We start from the raw sequence: 16587 nt of genomic DNA on the forward strand, positions 1-16587 counted from the left end.
TGTAAAGGAATATAGAAAAGGGGTATGCATGACAGAACTGAGGTTGTGGGTCAGAGTGAGCCTTCCATCTGATTTCTGACTTCTCATCTGTGACATTGATTTTGGGTATAATAGGAATTACATTGGAATTGCACTGATCTGACACGTGTTGACATGTGCTTGTATTCTCAGCATTTAGGAGGCTGAGGCAAGGTTAAGTAAGACAATCAAGCCTGAGCTACTTAGAAAGACCTCGTCTCAAGACATAACATATATTAGTCACTACCTGTTGTCTATCTAAAGAACACTGTTAGGCAGGTGTAGCTGTGCACAGCAGCATTGGGGTGGCAGTAAGAGCATTGGAGTGCATTGCTGGACTTGATACTGTCTAAAATAAAACCACACATAGGGGCTGTGGATGACTCAATGGATAACAGTACTTGTAACCAATCCTGAAAACCTGAGTTTCCTACCTAGTGCCCACATAGTGGAATGAAAGAATCTACTCCGCAAGTGTCCTCTGGCTGCCACATACATGCCATGTCTTGTACCCCAGTCCCTTTGATTAAAAACTACAACACAAGTAAATAATATAAAATAAATAAATCACACATGGGGATGTGAAAGGGTATAAGGAAATAACATTGAGATATTTATTTATTCATTTTTCAGGTGGGGCCTTGCTCCATAGCTCAGCCTGGCCTTGAATTCACTGTATAGCCTCGGCTAACATTCAATGGCACATCTTCCTGTCTCCTCCTCCCAAGAGCCGAGGTTACCGATGTGTGCCACCATGATCAACAACATTGAGTTTTCTTTTTAACGTAGTGGAAAAAAATTATTATATGGTAATTTCTTTTTTAAAATGTAGTATATAAAATAGCAGGTGTCCTCCTTGCATTTCCACACATGCTTTGCCTTGGTCGGTCCTCTCTCTGCTTTTCCCCACTCCCCCCACAACTCACACTGCTTCTGAATTACTCTTTTTGTTTTGGTTTGGTTTTTGTCATGTGAGTTCTGTTACTGTCTCTGTCTCTCTTCCTGGTACCTCTCCACCTCACGGGGCCTTTTTGTGTACTCACAGTTACTCCTAAAGAAACACAAATGTAAAGGTAGATGCTAGGATCCACGTATCCTTAATGTTGGGACTTTAGAATAGAGTCAAAAAGACAAATCACAAGGAGATATGCATTCCCTGCGCCTGAATTTCTTTTTAGGTTAAACTAATCGACTAAATCAAAGCTGAATACTGCCTATCTGAGCATTTGGAACTGACCAGCTTTCCTTAGACTCTGCCAAGCACACTAAGGAGCAGGCTCCCCTAGTGTGAGGAGCTGATACGGAGGAGCTGATACTGGCCGCACCAGGCTGAGCTGCACATCCGGAAAATTTATTTAGAATTTACACTTTATCTTAAGTTTGAGTTTCTCTCCAGTTTAAAATACAAATAGGTTTTATATCAAGTTTGGATTACTGGTTTTTCTGATACTCAGTCCTAGCTTCCTAATGGCACCTGGTGGCTGGAGTTGAATGGCCAGTGTCACTTTTAAACACGAGTGTGGTTCTCTTTGGCTTTCTCAGCAGATTTCAACCCTTTTTCTATTAACTGCTTTGCCTCATAGGCATGCAGCTTATCACCTGGATTCGGTTGCTAAGGAAGGATGGAGTTGCGTGTGTGTAGGCACAGCATCCTCTCAGCTGATGTTTCAGGTTGTTTTGGTTTTCTGATGTTTTATATATCCTGATCAGCAATCAGGAAGTGGACAGGATGTTTGTCATGTTCTATCTAGTACTGTGATTTTACAGTCTGGTTGGAATAAACCAAGGTTCGTGACTCTTTCTCTTTACACGTGGTGCTAGAATGTCAAGAGCTGGAATAGGCTTTCTGCAAGACAGGGAGGCCTGGAGGACATGCTGCCTTAGCATGGAAAAGATATTCTTGAGGGGCATACTCGGACAGCTAGCAGTTCAAGTAACCAGCCACCTCATTCAGATGGCTTATGAAAAATCTGTTTCTTTTATTAAACAAAACAAAATCCATATGAAGAAAAATCTGAAATAATTATCTCTTTGTTTGTTTATCCCAGCACTTGGGAGACAGAGGCCAGCAAATCTCTGAGACCTAGGCCAGCCTGGTCTACAGAGTGAGTTCCAGGACAGCCAGGGCTACACAGAGAAACACTGTCTTAAAAAAAAAGAAAGAAAGAAAGAAAGAAAGAAAGAAAGAAAGAAAGAAAGAAAGAAAGAAGGAAGGAAGGAAGGAAGGAAGGAAGGAAAGAAAGAAAGAAAGAAAGAAAGAAAGAAAGAAAGAAAGAAAGAAGAGGAGGGGGAAGAAAAGGGGAGGGGAGAGGTAAAGGAGGAAGAAAAAGAAGAAGAAAGAAATTTTGACTGCCCTATGAAAGCTTTCCATTCCGTGTTAACATTCACTGATGGGCTAACAAGGCCAGCAGGGTGGCAGGTAGCAAATCTGATTTGTAAACAGGAAACAGTCTGGCCTCAGTTCTTTCATTCAGCTTAAGGTCTGTTTGTTCCATTTATTTTGTCATCAAATAGATATAACTTTATTGCAATGCGGAGTCTAGAGCTATCATTAAGGATATGAAATGTTATCTCAAGAGAACCTTTTCGAAGTCTCTAAGTGTCTTGGGTAATAGATAAATGTCCAGCCTAGGACCAAATATTCCATGTGTCAACCTAAATTGTTTCCTAGTTGCCATCTTTTTCTAGGCTCCTGTGTACATACTCTTAAGTTTATAACAAAACGCTTGTGTCTTAATTCCCACGAAATCCCTGTTTCCAGCCCTACCTATTACCAGCAATAGTGCAGGTAACATGTAAGCCCATGACAAGCTTTACGAGTCCCCATGGAGTCTCTTGCAAGGCCATGCCTCAGAGTTTCTTGTTATGTTTTTATGGGCAGTATCAAGCTTATAATTTCTTTACCTTTTCTCTCTTAGACTTTCTTACAAGGACATATGCAACTTTCTGAATAGATGTGGTGTATGAAGCAACGAGCTGTATACTTTCTTTTCTGAATGAAATAGCTGTGAAACAAACACTTCCCATCTTCTCTGTGTTTCTGATCTAGTCTAGTACGCAAGATACTGTCAGTGCTGGCTAGACATGAGCATTTTTCTTCTTGTTCTCTTAACTCAGTCACAGCCAAGTCTTCAAATGGAGAGCAAGCTCTTCCTCCTGGGCAGTCAATTCTGCAGCAACACACAGCATTCTCACTAATACAAAAGAGACCACAACTCCACCCCTTCACTGAGCTTACCCTTGTCAAAATGTTAGGTTCAATGTCTACAATTGAACCATGGATTTCTTTGACATCATTAGTAGAACTAAGTATTTAAGTTACAGGCCTCCCAGTCTTTGAACTGCAGGTATATTCAAGGAGAATCCTTAAATAGTTAAAGAAGTCAGAAGTTTTACATTTCTGGCATTCTAAAAGACCATGCAAAGTGGGAAAAAAAATGCAGCTGAGATTTCTTTCTTTAAAGCTCAAATCCAGATCGGGGGTATTCTCTTTGGATGACTTAGCAAGGACTGAAGTAACCTGCCACCAATCCCGATGATCAAGCTTGATTCCCTGGAGGGCACATGGTAGACAGGCACCCGCTCCCACAAGTTTTCTCCTGCTGTCCGCAAGCTTGTGGTGAGCAGGCCCCCACTGACACCGAAAGTAAATAAGTACATCTAATTTTAAAAATTCTTTGTGATGACAGATCAATCAGTTTATAGGTTTGTAGTTATAAAACTGTTGGTGGGGAGTAATATTAAGATTAAAGGTGAGATAAAAGAATATATCTGTTAAAGTGCATAGTCTTTGGTTGGCTCCCAGTTTGGAAGAAAATCAGTGGTCTCTATTTTGGGACAGTTGGAGATAACTGAATTTAGACTAGCTGTCTGAGCAATAGTGTCGTGCTCAACTGCGGTATTGCAGGTTTGAAATTTGTGAGACTAGAGGTGTTTTTTGGATTTGGGAGTTTTTATATAGATTTCATTATTTAAATAGTCCTCATTTAAAAGTCAGAACTCTGCAATGCTACAAAATCTAAAACTTATTGATTGCCATGTGAGTGAACAGAGATTTTCAGATTTGAAGGGAGTTTGAATATTCAGGTTCGGGATGCTCAATCTAGTATGTGGGTAATAAAGGAGAAGCTCCTTAGTGCTTGGGCCGAGACTCACGTATTAGGAAAGCGAGTCTTCATGATGGCTAACTTATTCTGACATGGTTTAGAACACATGTATATCAAATATGATAAAAGATTAGTCATTATGCTTTACTGAGTCTAAATGGTGGAGTTCGGGGGACTTGGTGGCACTCAGTCTGATTTCCTGGATATCTGAAGCTTTTATCGTCATCTGATCAAATGCAGAAGTTCCTTCAGTGAGAGAAGATGAAGGACACGAATGTTCTTCTTGAGCTTGCCTTGTGCTCTGGGAGGAGGCTTTGCTTGCTGAAAGAGAGCATGCAGTGGGTGAATCGAGCCCATATAAACCCGTGAAGCAGTGAATGCCAGCCATACCATCCCATCAGCTCAGCAGGGCACGCAGAGACATTTTCCCCAGCTTCCCCCATACATGGTCTCAGAACAGTGTGAGGGTGGACTTCTGTGTTACGCACTGTGCCACCAACTTCCCTTGGCAGCTGCCGGGATTCTTAAGTTATTCTGGCTATGCAGCCACTGGAAAGCTAATGAGGCTGAATACTTTCACAGTAAGTAAGGGTATTTTCTCTCAGTGACTTGGCACTGTGAATTAGAATAACCAAGTGTAAATGGCCATACCTTTAAAATGAGGGCCTTAGCTACTGTTCTGTTGCTGTGAAGCCCATGACAGGCTCAGGCTGTCTTGCTCAGTGTCTGTCTGTCTCTGTCCTGCTCCCTTCCCTCCTGCTAATCAGGATGTAGCTGTCAGCCACTTCCCTCGCACTGGGCCTTTCTGCATGCTGCCATGCTGCCTGGTGTGTTGATAACCCTGTGAAACTGTAAGCAGAGCCCCAGTTACATGCTTTCTCTTGTAAGAGTTGCCTTGGTAGTGGTCTCTTCCCAGCAATTGAACAGTCGCAGAAATTGTCATCAGGGAGTGGCATATTGCTGTGACAGGCCTGCCCATGATATTAGTTGGAAGAATATGGAAGATTTGGGGATACTGGACTAGAAAAGCAGTTGGGAGCTTTAAGTGGGGCTGGAAGGGCCATATTTGTAGGAGCATGGAAGGCAGTGCTGAAAGCAACTTGAACTCTGGGGCCCCAGCTCAAGAAACTTCAGAGGGCAAGGTTATTAGCAAGTAGCTTAGAGACCAGTCTTGTGAACCATCTCTTCAGCCTTGCGTCTTTTTATTTCTAATAAAGACATAGTGGAACAGTTTAAGACAAAGTGTCCTTGTTCCTTGAGAATCTGTACAGCTTTTGTGGACAACCAGTAGAGCCCAGTAGAGAGTTTGCAGTAATGGGGCCTGTATTGAGCCCTCAGTGGAGAGTTGGAGGCTATTTGTAGAATGGAGAGAATGGCAACAGGTCTTTACTAAGCAGGGAATGGAAGAAGTGGGAGTCCGAAGTCCTTGGGGGCTGCCTAGAGGTAAGGAAAAATACGTACTTTCTAGTACTGGACAATATAAATTAGATCTCGGAGTGGACAAAGCTAGGGACTTGCGATCGAAAGAGACTTCCATTACAAAGACATCTGCCTCCCCCAAACCTCTGGTTCTTCCAGATCTAAAGACAGTGTTCCATAGTAGAAAAGGGTCACCATAGCCAGTGAGAAAACAGACTACATGGTGTGACTTGCCGGTGCCTAATGATCTTAGACGATAATTGCCAGATGGTTTGGAAGTGAAACGCTGTTTCTTCTTATGTATCTTCTCCCCAGTCCCCTGACGGCTCTTTTTAATCTGTGTCTTATTCTTTGGCATTTTGTTCGTTTGTGTGGTGAATTTCAGTCATTTCACACCCCCCATCACCATCTGTCTTCCCCCACTCCTTCTGCAGCTGAAATCCTTCCCAGCCCATCCCTCTCATTCTTCAGTGTCTTTCTTCTCTGTGTGAATTACCCACTGAGCTTGTTAGAGTTGCTTCCATGAGCATGGGTAGAAAGTTACTTCCTGCAGCGTGGACGACTTACCCGTGGTTACACCACAGAAGAATGACAGCCCTTTCCTCAGCACTACTAATTGTTAGCAATTTTTAAGGTAGGGGTGGGGCCTCGTGTGCCCTTCCCCATTTCGTGATGAAATGATGATAGGCTCAATCTTGTACAGGGAGCCACAGATCTAGGAGTGTTTCTGAGTGTAAAGGCCACGTTGTGACCAGAAGACGTCTATTTGCAAAGCATTTTCCCTTCCTCCATCTCTTCCAGTCTTTGCTTACTCCCTCCCATAATTCTCTAAACGTTGGGAAGGGTGAGAACAATGGCCCATTTAGGGTCAAGCACTCTAATATCCTCTCTTCTTGGTAATTCTGCCAGTTATGAGTCTCCGTATTAATCACAGCTTGCTTCAACGAGAAACTTCTCTGACCAAGGCTGAGAACCTAACATGATTTTCTGCATTTAGAACATTAATGTCGGAAGCTGGGAGATGATGCTGAGTAGGGAGGACACAGACCTCCTGGATATTTTGCCACATTACTGTTATCTTCAGAGTAGTGCAGCTTTGGTTCAACCCTGAGCAAGTTTAAAACCTCAGTGGCTAGTTGAACTCTGTAAACTCAGTTTCATTAAAAACAAAGATAAGAATGTAGTAGTCTTTATATCTGTTATCTATGGAAATGTAAGACATCTCCCAAAGCATTTCAGCTCGGTGTGTTTCAGTGGCAGTAATATTCTCTGTTAATATATCAAGTTTAGTTTGCCTTAAAAACTGACACAAGTATATTTTGTGTTTAATCTCTCTTTAAACAATAAAGTTTCATGTAACCAGTAGAATTAGGTTAAGCAGATGCAATTTTTTTAGCATGTTAAACTTAATATTTCATTTGAAGGACCATTAGGGTGCAATCCCCAAGACTACTAATAATACAAACCACTTTAGGAGTGATGCCCTGACATAATCCAGCCTTGGGGGACATAGGTGCACGGGACTAGGTTCTGTCCTACTGATTCCACTAACAAACCACTTGGCATATGCCTTGTGTTGTTTTCTATAGGCGGAGGCACTATATTGGAGCTTTATTGTTTAGGATTGTTTACTCATTAAAATTGTTTTGGTGTAGAGTTTCTTTATCGTCTAGGTGGTGTCCCCCGGGTAACAGGCTTCATGAAAAGCAGAGGAGTGGCTTACGTGATCAGCTTTACATTAGCCCCTTCCTGGCTATAACTTTCTGTTGCTGAGGTTTTCGTCAGAAAGAATTCGAAACTTTGAACATGCCGTCTGCATGTTAAGTGCTTAAACCTGCAGACTAGCAGAGGCTATTGTACACTCTCTTTCTCGTTTTACCCTTTGTAAGACTCGTAAATAATTATGTGAAAATTCACTTCTGAATTTGGATGTTTCCAAATTGCTACAGATTCCTCTCCTATAACCACTCCTCCCCTGACAGTAAGGCGAATAAGGAGATGCGGAGGTGACTTCTATCTTCTCAGTGGCGTAAAGAATGAAACACTTGTTTAAAGCACTCCGAGAAATGCCAACCTTGTACAACTTAGCGGAAGCAAACAATATGGCTGAAGTACAATCTGATTTTTACTGTGTCGGGAAAAGTGTATTTGATCACTGTAAATCTGGAGGTTATCCTTTTGTGGATGTCACTGTCATTTCACAATCTGTGTGACTGAAATAATTCTTCTGTCGAAGCCATTGCATGTGTAGACAGAACATCAAGTCCGTGTTCTCCTGTGGCCTGAGCCTGCTTGCAGGGTGGTCGGAACGGTAGTAAGTGTAGAAGAGGAAACTTCTTTGGTTGTGTTTTAACTATACACACGGTTTCAGAACAACCTTTGTCATGGAGGTAAAGATAGTAGGGACTTTATTTCCCTACAGAAGTTCTCATGATTCTCAATCTCTGTCTTGAAGGCTTAGCAGCTTTATGGGTTGTCTCATTGCCGGGAAACACTCACCCTCAGGACTGTGGTAACCAGAAACATTGTTACTTGATCTTTTCAGAAAAAGTCAATCCAGTATTTTATAACCCAAGGAAAAACTGGAGGAGGGTACCAAAGAAAGGAGGGGAACGGCAGGCAAGTGCTTCCTTGTGGAAGTTCTGTTAGCACACAATCAATGGCCATGTCTTCACTTGCACACATAAGATTCTCTGTTTGGAGCAGAGTTTATGCAGTAGCTACAGCTTATGCCTTTTTAAGAGAAATATAATATTTCATATTCATTATCATTTAAACACATTCTATTCTTGATGGATCTTCCTTTTGGCTCCAGTTTGAGACCATTTGCTAAAGTTCAGCTTTAGGATTGCGTACTCTTTCAAAACGGTTGTGTCTATTGGTACTTCTGCCAACAGCATATGAAAATGCTGACATTTGCAATCTTTTTTTCTATCTGTTCTGGTGAATTGGGAGCTCAGGGAGGATGCACGTTGTTGATGGTTTTAACTTCATTGATAAAGATGAGACTGAACTTGAACCAAGGAGTAACTTACTTACAAATTATACTCATTTGAATAAAAGTTAAACTATTCTTTTAATGTTAAATAGTGGACATTAGAAGGTGGCCAAGATCTATGCATCAGTTTAGACCTAGTTTATCATTCATCTGAAATCATTAATTTTCAGACACGTTAGACCTCCTCATTTGCCCATTTTACAGATGAGGTGACTGAGTCACTTCATAGACTTAGGATCATGCCAGGTGTTTTGTCCTGACCTCTCAGAAGAGTCAGTATGATAATATTGTTCTCCCACTCATGGGAGGCCTCTGTTACTTCTTTTATTCTTTTATTTGTTAAATATTGAGTGCATAGTGTGGCAGGCATTGGGCAGGGTCTCTGGGATTCAGACAGATTTATAATCTAATGATGTCACTATCATATTGCAGGTTACGGCTTTCAGATCACAGCCTATTTCATCAAGAGAGGGATACGCCTTCGCTGTATTCAGAGCTCACAGAACACTGGTAAGAATCCAGTTTCTTGGACCAGGCATTTCCATAATCAATTTGTCCAAAAGAAGATTGAAAATAGGAGACTAAATGTTCTTATTTGCTCCTGTGGCTATGTCATTTAGTATTTCAAAGCATATGATCCCTCATGCTCCATGCATAGTGCTTACTGCCCACGAGAACAGAGAGCAGAACCACGGGACGCTTCTTCCTAATGCATCACAAGGGTTTCATTGGGTTTCAAAGGTGACTCAGTGAGCACGTGAACTTTGATTCATTTTCTCAGGTTTGGGGCAAATGAGCTATAAGAAAGTTCTTTCCCAGCCCAAAGCCAGCAAACCTTCCTTATGTATTTAATGAGGCCAGCTTCCAACCCTCACTTCTGCAAGTCATGATACAAAAAATGATATCATGTCCAGTCAGCCACAGTGACATCAGGAGATAAGAACCATTCCCTCTGTGCAGATCTGAACATTAGAAAGTTTAGCTTAGCTATTTTGGACAATGCCTTTATGAGTATAAGATATGAAACAATGACTTTGAAATTGCCTTCGTGGAAGTTTGCTCATAAAATAATAATCATTCATGTCTGTACTTTTTTGTTGCTCATTACCCTCTTTGTTTCTTTTTAAAGAGGTTATTTTTATTTTCTGTGTGTGAGGTCTGCCTGCATACATGTATATATGTTTCCAACATGTGGCTTAGTATCCTTGGAGGAGAGAAGTGGGTATTGGATTTCCTGGAATGGGAGTTTTAGATGCTTGTGAGCCAACATAATGGGTACCAAGACTCAAAGCAGGTCCTCTGGAAGAACAGATTGTGCTCTTAACCACAGATTCACCTCTCCAGCCCCTATATTAGCCTTTTATTGGAGTCATCTACCTTGTTTACCTCACTCACAAAGTTAACCCTCTAACTCATACAATGCAGTCTAGCTATGCGTTCTGGTCTGGACTGATGTTTAAATCTTTATTTATGTATTAAGGTAACATAAATCAATTATTATATAATCAAGTAAAGTGATTGAAAAAGCTTTTGAATTGACTATCATAATCTATTCATATCTTATTTGAAAGTATTCATGATTATCGCTCTTTTTTTGAGATGAAAAATAGAAATACAATATAAATGGAGTGATAATCTTGAATTTTAATTCTCATCTCCTAAATAACATTGTACTTTAATTTTTTGATTTATTTATAAGGAAGAGAAAGAACAAATAATGAACAGAGGCTACTTACAACTTAATTCCAATCCCAATAATTTATTTCAAGAATTAATACATAAATAGTAACTGTTTCTATAATTTTGTTCTTAGAGCTTTCCAAAAACTATCTGAGGTCTTCATTCATATATAATTTCTGAATTATAGACACACCCATGACCCCACCTGCAATAAAGCCTTCCTATTGGAGGCCTGGTTGGCTGAGACCAGAACAGCAGATTGGGCTGAAGTCATGAATCTGAATCTGAATCTGAAAATGAATCATGAGTCTGAATGTTGGCACATCCTTGTTAGGTAGCGGGAGCCAGGTGAGGCAGGATGGGTGGAGCGTTTGCTTAGAGCATTTGACCTGTTGTGATGAGAGGCATAGTTTAGAACAGTAGTCACCAAAGAAACACCAGTGTCCCAGGGTCTTAGTAGAACCACTCCAGGAACATCAGTGCTTTCGGTGTTTTGTACACTCTGACCTAGCCAAGTAGTATACGGTGTTACCTGTATTCATATTGCGCATTTGTACAATTCACGTCTCTGTGATTAACTGACAGTTGAACCAAATGGAAGCACGTTACTATCTCATTCAGGACCTCACATGTAGAATATTGAAAGGGCCCCCTTACCAAACAGGAGTTCTAAACAGAAAGCAGCATCTAAAACAGAGAACAATTATAATGGCCTGCCTGGAGGTTCTGTCTGTTCTGATAGTTCAGTGGCTGTGGTATACCTTGGCTCTTCCTCAGCTCACCCTGCCCAAGTGGTGGAAACCCTACAGAGAGAAGGAGGGAGAAGAGACCCCAGTCCCAAGTATGCGCATCTTGCCATAACAAAGCATTACCAAAGAACCTGGGAACGAGAATTTCTATTTGCATGGTATTAATGCTTTTAGTAACTTGGTCTTCTTTGTTTTGTACAGAACTTCGTATATTTCCTGACAGATTTGTGGTCTGTGTTAGTCAACTTGCATTCGGTCCTGATACTTGGGCAAGCCAGAATGAAAAATCGGTATGTATGAAAAATATTATGTGTGAGAATCTTCTTAGTGCTAAGTAACCGTGGTGGTAGCTGTGTGTGGTGGTAGTGGTGGCGTGTATGTGGCAGTAATATACGGTGGTGGTGGCGTGTGTGGTGGTAATGTGTGGTGGTGTATATGGTAGTGGTGGTGGGGGTTGCCTTCTATTATCGGCTATTCAATGTGTTTTAAGAGGTTAGAAATGCCTTGCCTTCTGTTTTGCATGGTAACACTGATCAGTTCATGAATTTGTTGATTAATGTGTTGGGTTTTTGTTTCTTTCTTCTCTAATACCATGAATATTTAATTTGATAACCAGTATCTTATCGCTTTCAACTTTAAATGAAGCAACAACACATGAGAAAACCTTGATGGTGTTTGTGATGGTATGTAAATGAGAAGAAGCAAAATCTGTGCCTCCCCTAGAAGTTTCCACTGGGGTCAGTGGCTTCTGAATTGTATTCCATGGTGAATCACTGGCGTTTTTCATGAGAACTAGTGTTTCTCCCCAGTGTATTATTTCAGAGCTAGTAGAGTTCATTTTCTCTTGCTCTCTTTTCTCATGCTAAGCTTGAGCTCTATCAGGGCCTCGTTCTCTTTCACTGGACTTCTCTGCTCAGACAAATAGATGTAGAAAACCTACTCAAAATGTTGTAGCTTACAACTGTGTCTTTTAAGCTTCTCGTGTGCTTTTGACAGTGTCCTTGTTGTGTGTGTATGTGTCTTCCTGCCGTCATAGTTCAGCCTATTTAACTTGTCCTTAAAAAAAATAAAAAATAAAAAAAAATTAGATCTCTGGCTTGAACCTTCAATGAACAGGAAAAAAAAATATAGAAGATATTAACCCAGCCATAAAGTATGACATGATTATTATGCTTCTAAAATAATTTATGGGGATATTAGATTATCCCTATTGCTTATTATTTTTTAACCCATTTGAAATTTGGCCCTCATAGTATAAAATCAGCTTCTTATCTCATCTTAAGTAAATACATAAGTGTTTCAGAGGCTCTGTGAGACAGTAGAGACCCAGAAAGAGCAAAGAACTGAAAATTCACCCTTGCATTTGGTTCCTTTGTTTTGAACAGAGGATCCTTTCAAAAAAGCCCGTGTAACCCTTTTATTTCCTCTTCGTCCATCAAAAACAGTCTCTCTATGTAAACATAAAATAAGATCAGTGAAGCAAATCTGGCCAAAGGCAGTAAAAGTTTATTTTTTTAAAATATTTTCAGGACATTGCTTTATCTTAGTAAATTAATAAATACTAAAGTAATTCTGTTGGCATATATTTTAATAAAGATTGCTTAACTGATTTTTCAGAGCAAGAAAAAAATTGATCTGTAGTTTAAAAACACAGCTAGAACTAAACTACCAGAATGTTATTGCTTGCAGATGGGATATAGGAGAAATCAGATCTTATATCTGGTGTGTAATGGTAATACTTAATATCTTAAATTGTTAAAAAGGAATTAAAGCATCTGAATACAAATGAAACATTATCCCCTTGGGGGACTCTAGTATTTATACAGATGTAAGTTTTCCGAAGCTGCTGTTATATAATTCCTGCAATCTGGAGAACTTCCTAATCACTGAAAACTTTCCTTGTGAACCAGTCTTTCATTTCATTTAACTGTCTGAACACTTTACATGGGAACTCCATTTCCTCGTCTTTAGCCTGTTCTGATCTTTATTGAGTACACGATCAAAATTGCCCATATTAGTGCATAAGAAAAGTCATTTATATCACACAGTTCTTTCTTTTTTTGGGTGGTTCATTTTAGTTATGTCTCACTTTCTCTTCACGTACACTTTCTCAGCAACACAGACAAGAGTCAGGGAAACAGAGTCTAGCAGGTAACTACGCCATTGCCGCATGTGCTCCTGTCTCACCGAACAACTCCCCTCCTCAGAGCCTCCCGCCCACCACTTTCTCAAGTGTGTCTGCGTAGCTGTGAGTAGCCAGGCCCTCCTGCAGACCCCTCATCAAGCCGGTCATACTGCCTCCCCCCCCCCCCACTAATATCTGACCTTTTGAGAGTCCACCTTCCCAGCTATTTAGGGATCAATCAGCCATCTTTCCCTCCTCAATGCCTCCTGCCAGAGAAGAAATTCATTCTCATGATGAACTCCAAATACCCAAACAGTTCCCTCCTCCGCAAGATTTCGAATTTCTTTTCATTTTATATGATCACAAGAGGGCAGGATCCATCGAATTTTCTCCTGGTAGTCATTCTCAAGGAACTTCTGATTAGGAAGGCCTGAGAACTTGGCTCCCCACGTAGCTATATTGGCAATAAACTGCAGTTATTTTCTTATAATTGTTTATGACTCAGTGTTTTACATCACAGGATTAATGGGGAGTGGTCTTGTTCTTGATAGCAGCCTCAACCTCTCACTGGTACTGTAGCCTTCAGGGAGTTTTCCTTTAGTTTCCTCTGCTCTCTGGGCCATCTGTGTCTTAAGTGAGAACTGACTAGGAAATCTGGGAGCATCTATTAAAAACTACTTTGCCTAGGGAGTCTTTCAGCCTTCAGAGTAGGAAGCCAGCAATATTTAACATGCCAGTTCTTCAGGGTAGCTCCACCAAAGAACATGTCCCAGATCAGGCAGCACAAAAGAGGCAGAGCAGAGTGCGAGCCGTTTCTGCTGTTCCTTTACCACCGCACTAGAGAAGTATGTTCACCTTATCAACTTTCTCTGTCCATGGGGGACAGACAGTAGAAGAAGGGTCCTCCGTGTTGCAATAGCCCTGCACGGCGTTCTTATGTTTGGCATGTGGGAACTGAGCTCTGTACTTTGGGAAGCAAGGGCATTATTATGAAATGAGTCACTGTATTTTTCTTACTAGAGTTTCTCATAAGAAATCTCAACTCTCCTAGAGCCTCAGATCTGACCTTCTGCTGGACGTGGCGCCTGAGTCTTTCTGACAGTTCTCACCTTTGCTGTTCTGTTCACTTCTTCAGCTTTTACTGTACTTGGTTCTATTCCACAGTATTGACTTCCCTCCTCTCTCTCTCTCGCTTTCTTTTTTCCTTTCTTCCCCTCTATCACAAACTTAAGTCTCCTGTGTAGAGACTGTTCCTTTTCAGTTGTAAAGCCCTGGAGGTTTGGAGAAATCTGAAGTTACTTACTAGTTCCTGTGACTTCTTTATTGAAGTTACGTAAATAGGCACCGACCTCTGTATATATCTGGGACATTTCAGGGTCACTGCAAAGCTACTGTTTGATTGTGCGCTAGTTACAATCCACCCCTAGTCTCCAGAGACCACGGTTCCCATCTACTCTGACCATTGCAAGGAACAAAATGTTCTGGGTGCTGGCTATGTACCAGGGTCTCTATTGGGCTTCAGTGACAGAAAAATAAGAAAATACTGTTGCCTTCTAACTGCTTATAGTCTGGGAGATTGACACATATCCGGGTCACCTAAAATCATTTTATACCCTTTCTACTGTTCCAAAAGAAAGTCCAGAATTTTAGACCTCCGTTCTTTCTTTTAAAGCTGCACTGTGTTAAAGTTTGTGATCCCTTTGTAAATTAGAAAGTGACAAACCGTATTAGTGCTGCCCTAAAAGCAGACCCGTGCGTTAAGGTTTTATGGTTTTCCATCTTGTCCTTCACCTGACTTGTGGCTGAGCTATGAAAATAGCTCTCGAGATTGCACACACACCGCAGCTCTCAGGGCAGAGTCCTCTCTGTAGCACGGACTATCTGAAAAGTTTACTAAGAGGTCCTGACCATCAACAGCATTTAAACACTGAGTTGAATACTTCTCTTAAGCCAGGCTACTAATAAAAAGAAAAAAAAACACCTTCTCATTTATAAATATAAGATTGAAGAAAAAATTAATCTCAAGCAATAAACTGCCCTAGACTGAGTTGTATTTAGCATGGGCCTTACATTCCTCTGCTGGCTCAGTCCTCCTCCATATGCAAGAGAAGGTGGAACATTATCCCAGAAATCCTTTCTTACATAGACTCTCTGTCAGGAAAGGAAAATACAGATGAAAATGCACTAAATAAGAATTTTAATATGATTTTTACCAACATAGAGTTTTTTTTAATGCAACAATAATCTTGCGGATCAAGTAACATTTTATTTTAGGAAAGGTAAACAAAAGTTATAAGAAACGATTTTAGAATTATAGTTTTTTAAAAAAAGGAATAGAAGAAATATACTACTTGAAAATTCGAGTGTTCTAACTGAATTCTGTGCCCTGATGAGAGGATAAGTAGTCCATGACTTTGCCAAGTTTTGGATGAAGTATCATAGACTTTAAAAAGCCACTTGTCCCTGACTATACTTTTGGTTCATCGTGAATTACACGGAGCTGTCAAGATGTTCCTGCAACACTTGGGAAAGGCCCTTAAGTTTGGAGGAAAGGCAGATCACTTGTTCCCGTTTTCTAATATTTCAAACTTGGTTCTTTCTTAGCATGTGATTACCAAACTCCTATATGTTCATTGCACCAAAAGGCTAAATACAAACACACACAAGGAAAGCAAAAATTACCCTTGACTTCCAGCCCAAAGAACCTCTGTTACCAACCTGATCTTTGTTTCTTCAGGCTTAATAACTAAGGTCAGTGCATATTTATTTTTGCTAGGATTCTATTCATTTATAAGTTAGTTTATTCCCACTTTTCTGTTGATGTTCTATTGTATATTATATTGTATATTATATTGTATATTATATTTCTACTTACTATATAAAATATCCTCATCAAGTAAGGAGAGTAATTTGAAGTGAGCTTATCATCTGTCTTTCAATTACGTATCATTGATGTGTGGCAGGAAGCGTCTGTATCTTTTCCACAATGATTTCTCCATGGAAACTCTTGACGTTGTATTTTTACATAAGATAAATATTTTCTACAATCTATTAGTTTGAGATGTGAAGTCCTTTTCACTCTATATGGTGACCAATGTCATGCTAATCATGATCTATAGGTTTCAAGAGAAAGCGACATTCTGTTACTTCCACTGATGGATTCACCATCTAGGTCTCATGCCAATCACTTCTAGGGACTAGGTTTCCCTGTTGCCCCATAGATTGAAATATTCACTGATGTCACTAAGATATCAGTGTTCTCCTGTGAAAACAGCTGTTAGATGCACAGGACGGGTCCTCACTATAGCTTGGTAGAAGGAATGCTCAAACATCCTGACAGAAGGCAAGATATAAGCACTGAATTGAATATATCCCTTTAGTCAGACTATTATTTAATGCTAAGGAATTCTCACAGTCCTTGCCCCCTGCAGAGGCTGGCTGCCAGTTCCTTCTCCAGGTAGCTGGGATCACAGCTCAGGATCAAAACACGGT

At 40.5% G+C, this 16587-nt stretch overlaps 1 protein-coding gene across 4 annotated transcripts in view; it reads left to right on the forward strand.

The window, feature by feature from the left end:
• Slx4ip (SLX4 interacting protein) overlaps nucleotides 1-16587 on the forward strand; it is a 161482-nt gene that overhangs the window by 126786 nt on the left and 18109 nt on the right. For all 4 annotated transcript variants that reach the window (XM_075962303.1, XM_075962304.1, XM_075962305.1 and 1 more), the window contains 2 exons: nucleotides 8974-9051; nucleotides 11172-11260. In XM_075962303.1, coding sequence (XP_075818418.1) covers nucleotides 8974-9051; nucleotides 11172-11260 — 167 coding nt within the window. The remainder of the gene's footprint in view (nucleotides 1-8973; nucleotides 9052-11171; nucleotides 11261-16587) is intronic.

The sequence above is a fragment of the Microtus pennsylvanicus genome, chromosome 2 (assembly GCF_037038515.1).
Source record: "Microtus pennsylvanicus isolate mMicPen1 chromosome 2, mMicPen1.hap1, whole genome shotgun sequence".
Classification (NCBI taxonomy): domain Eukaryota; kingdom Metazoa; phylum Chordata; class Mammalia; order Rodentia; family Cricetidae; genus Microtus; species Microtus pennsylvanicus.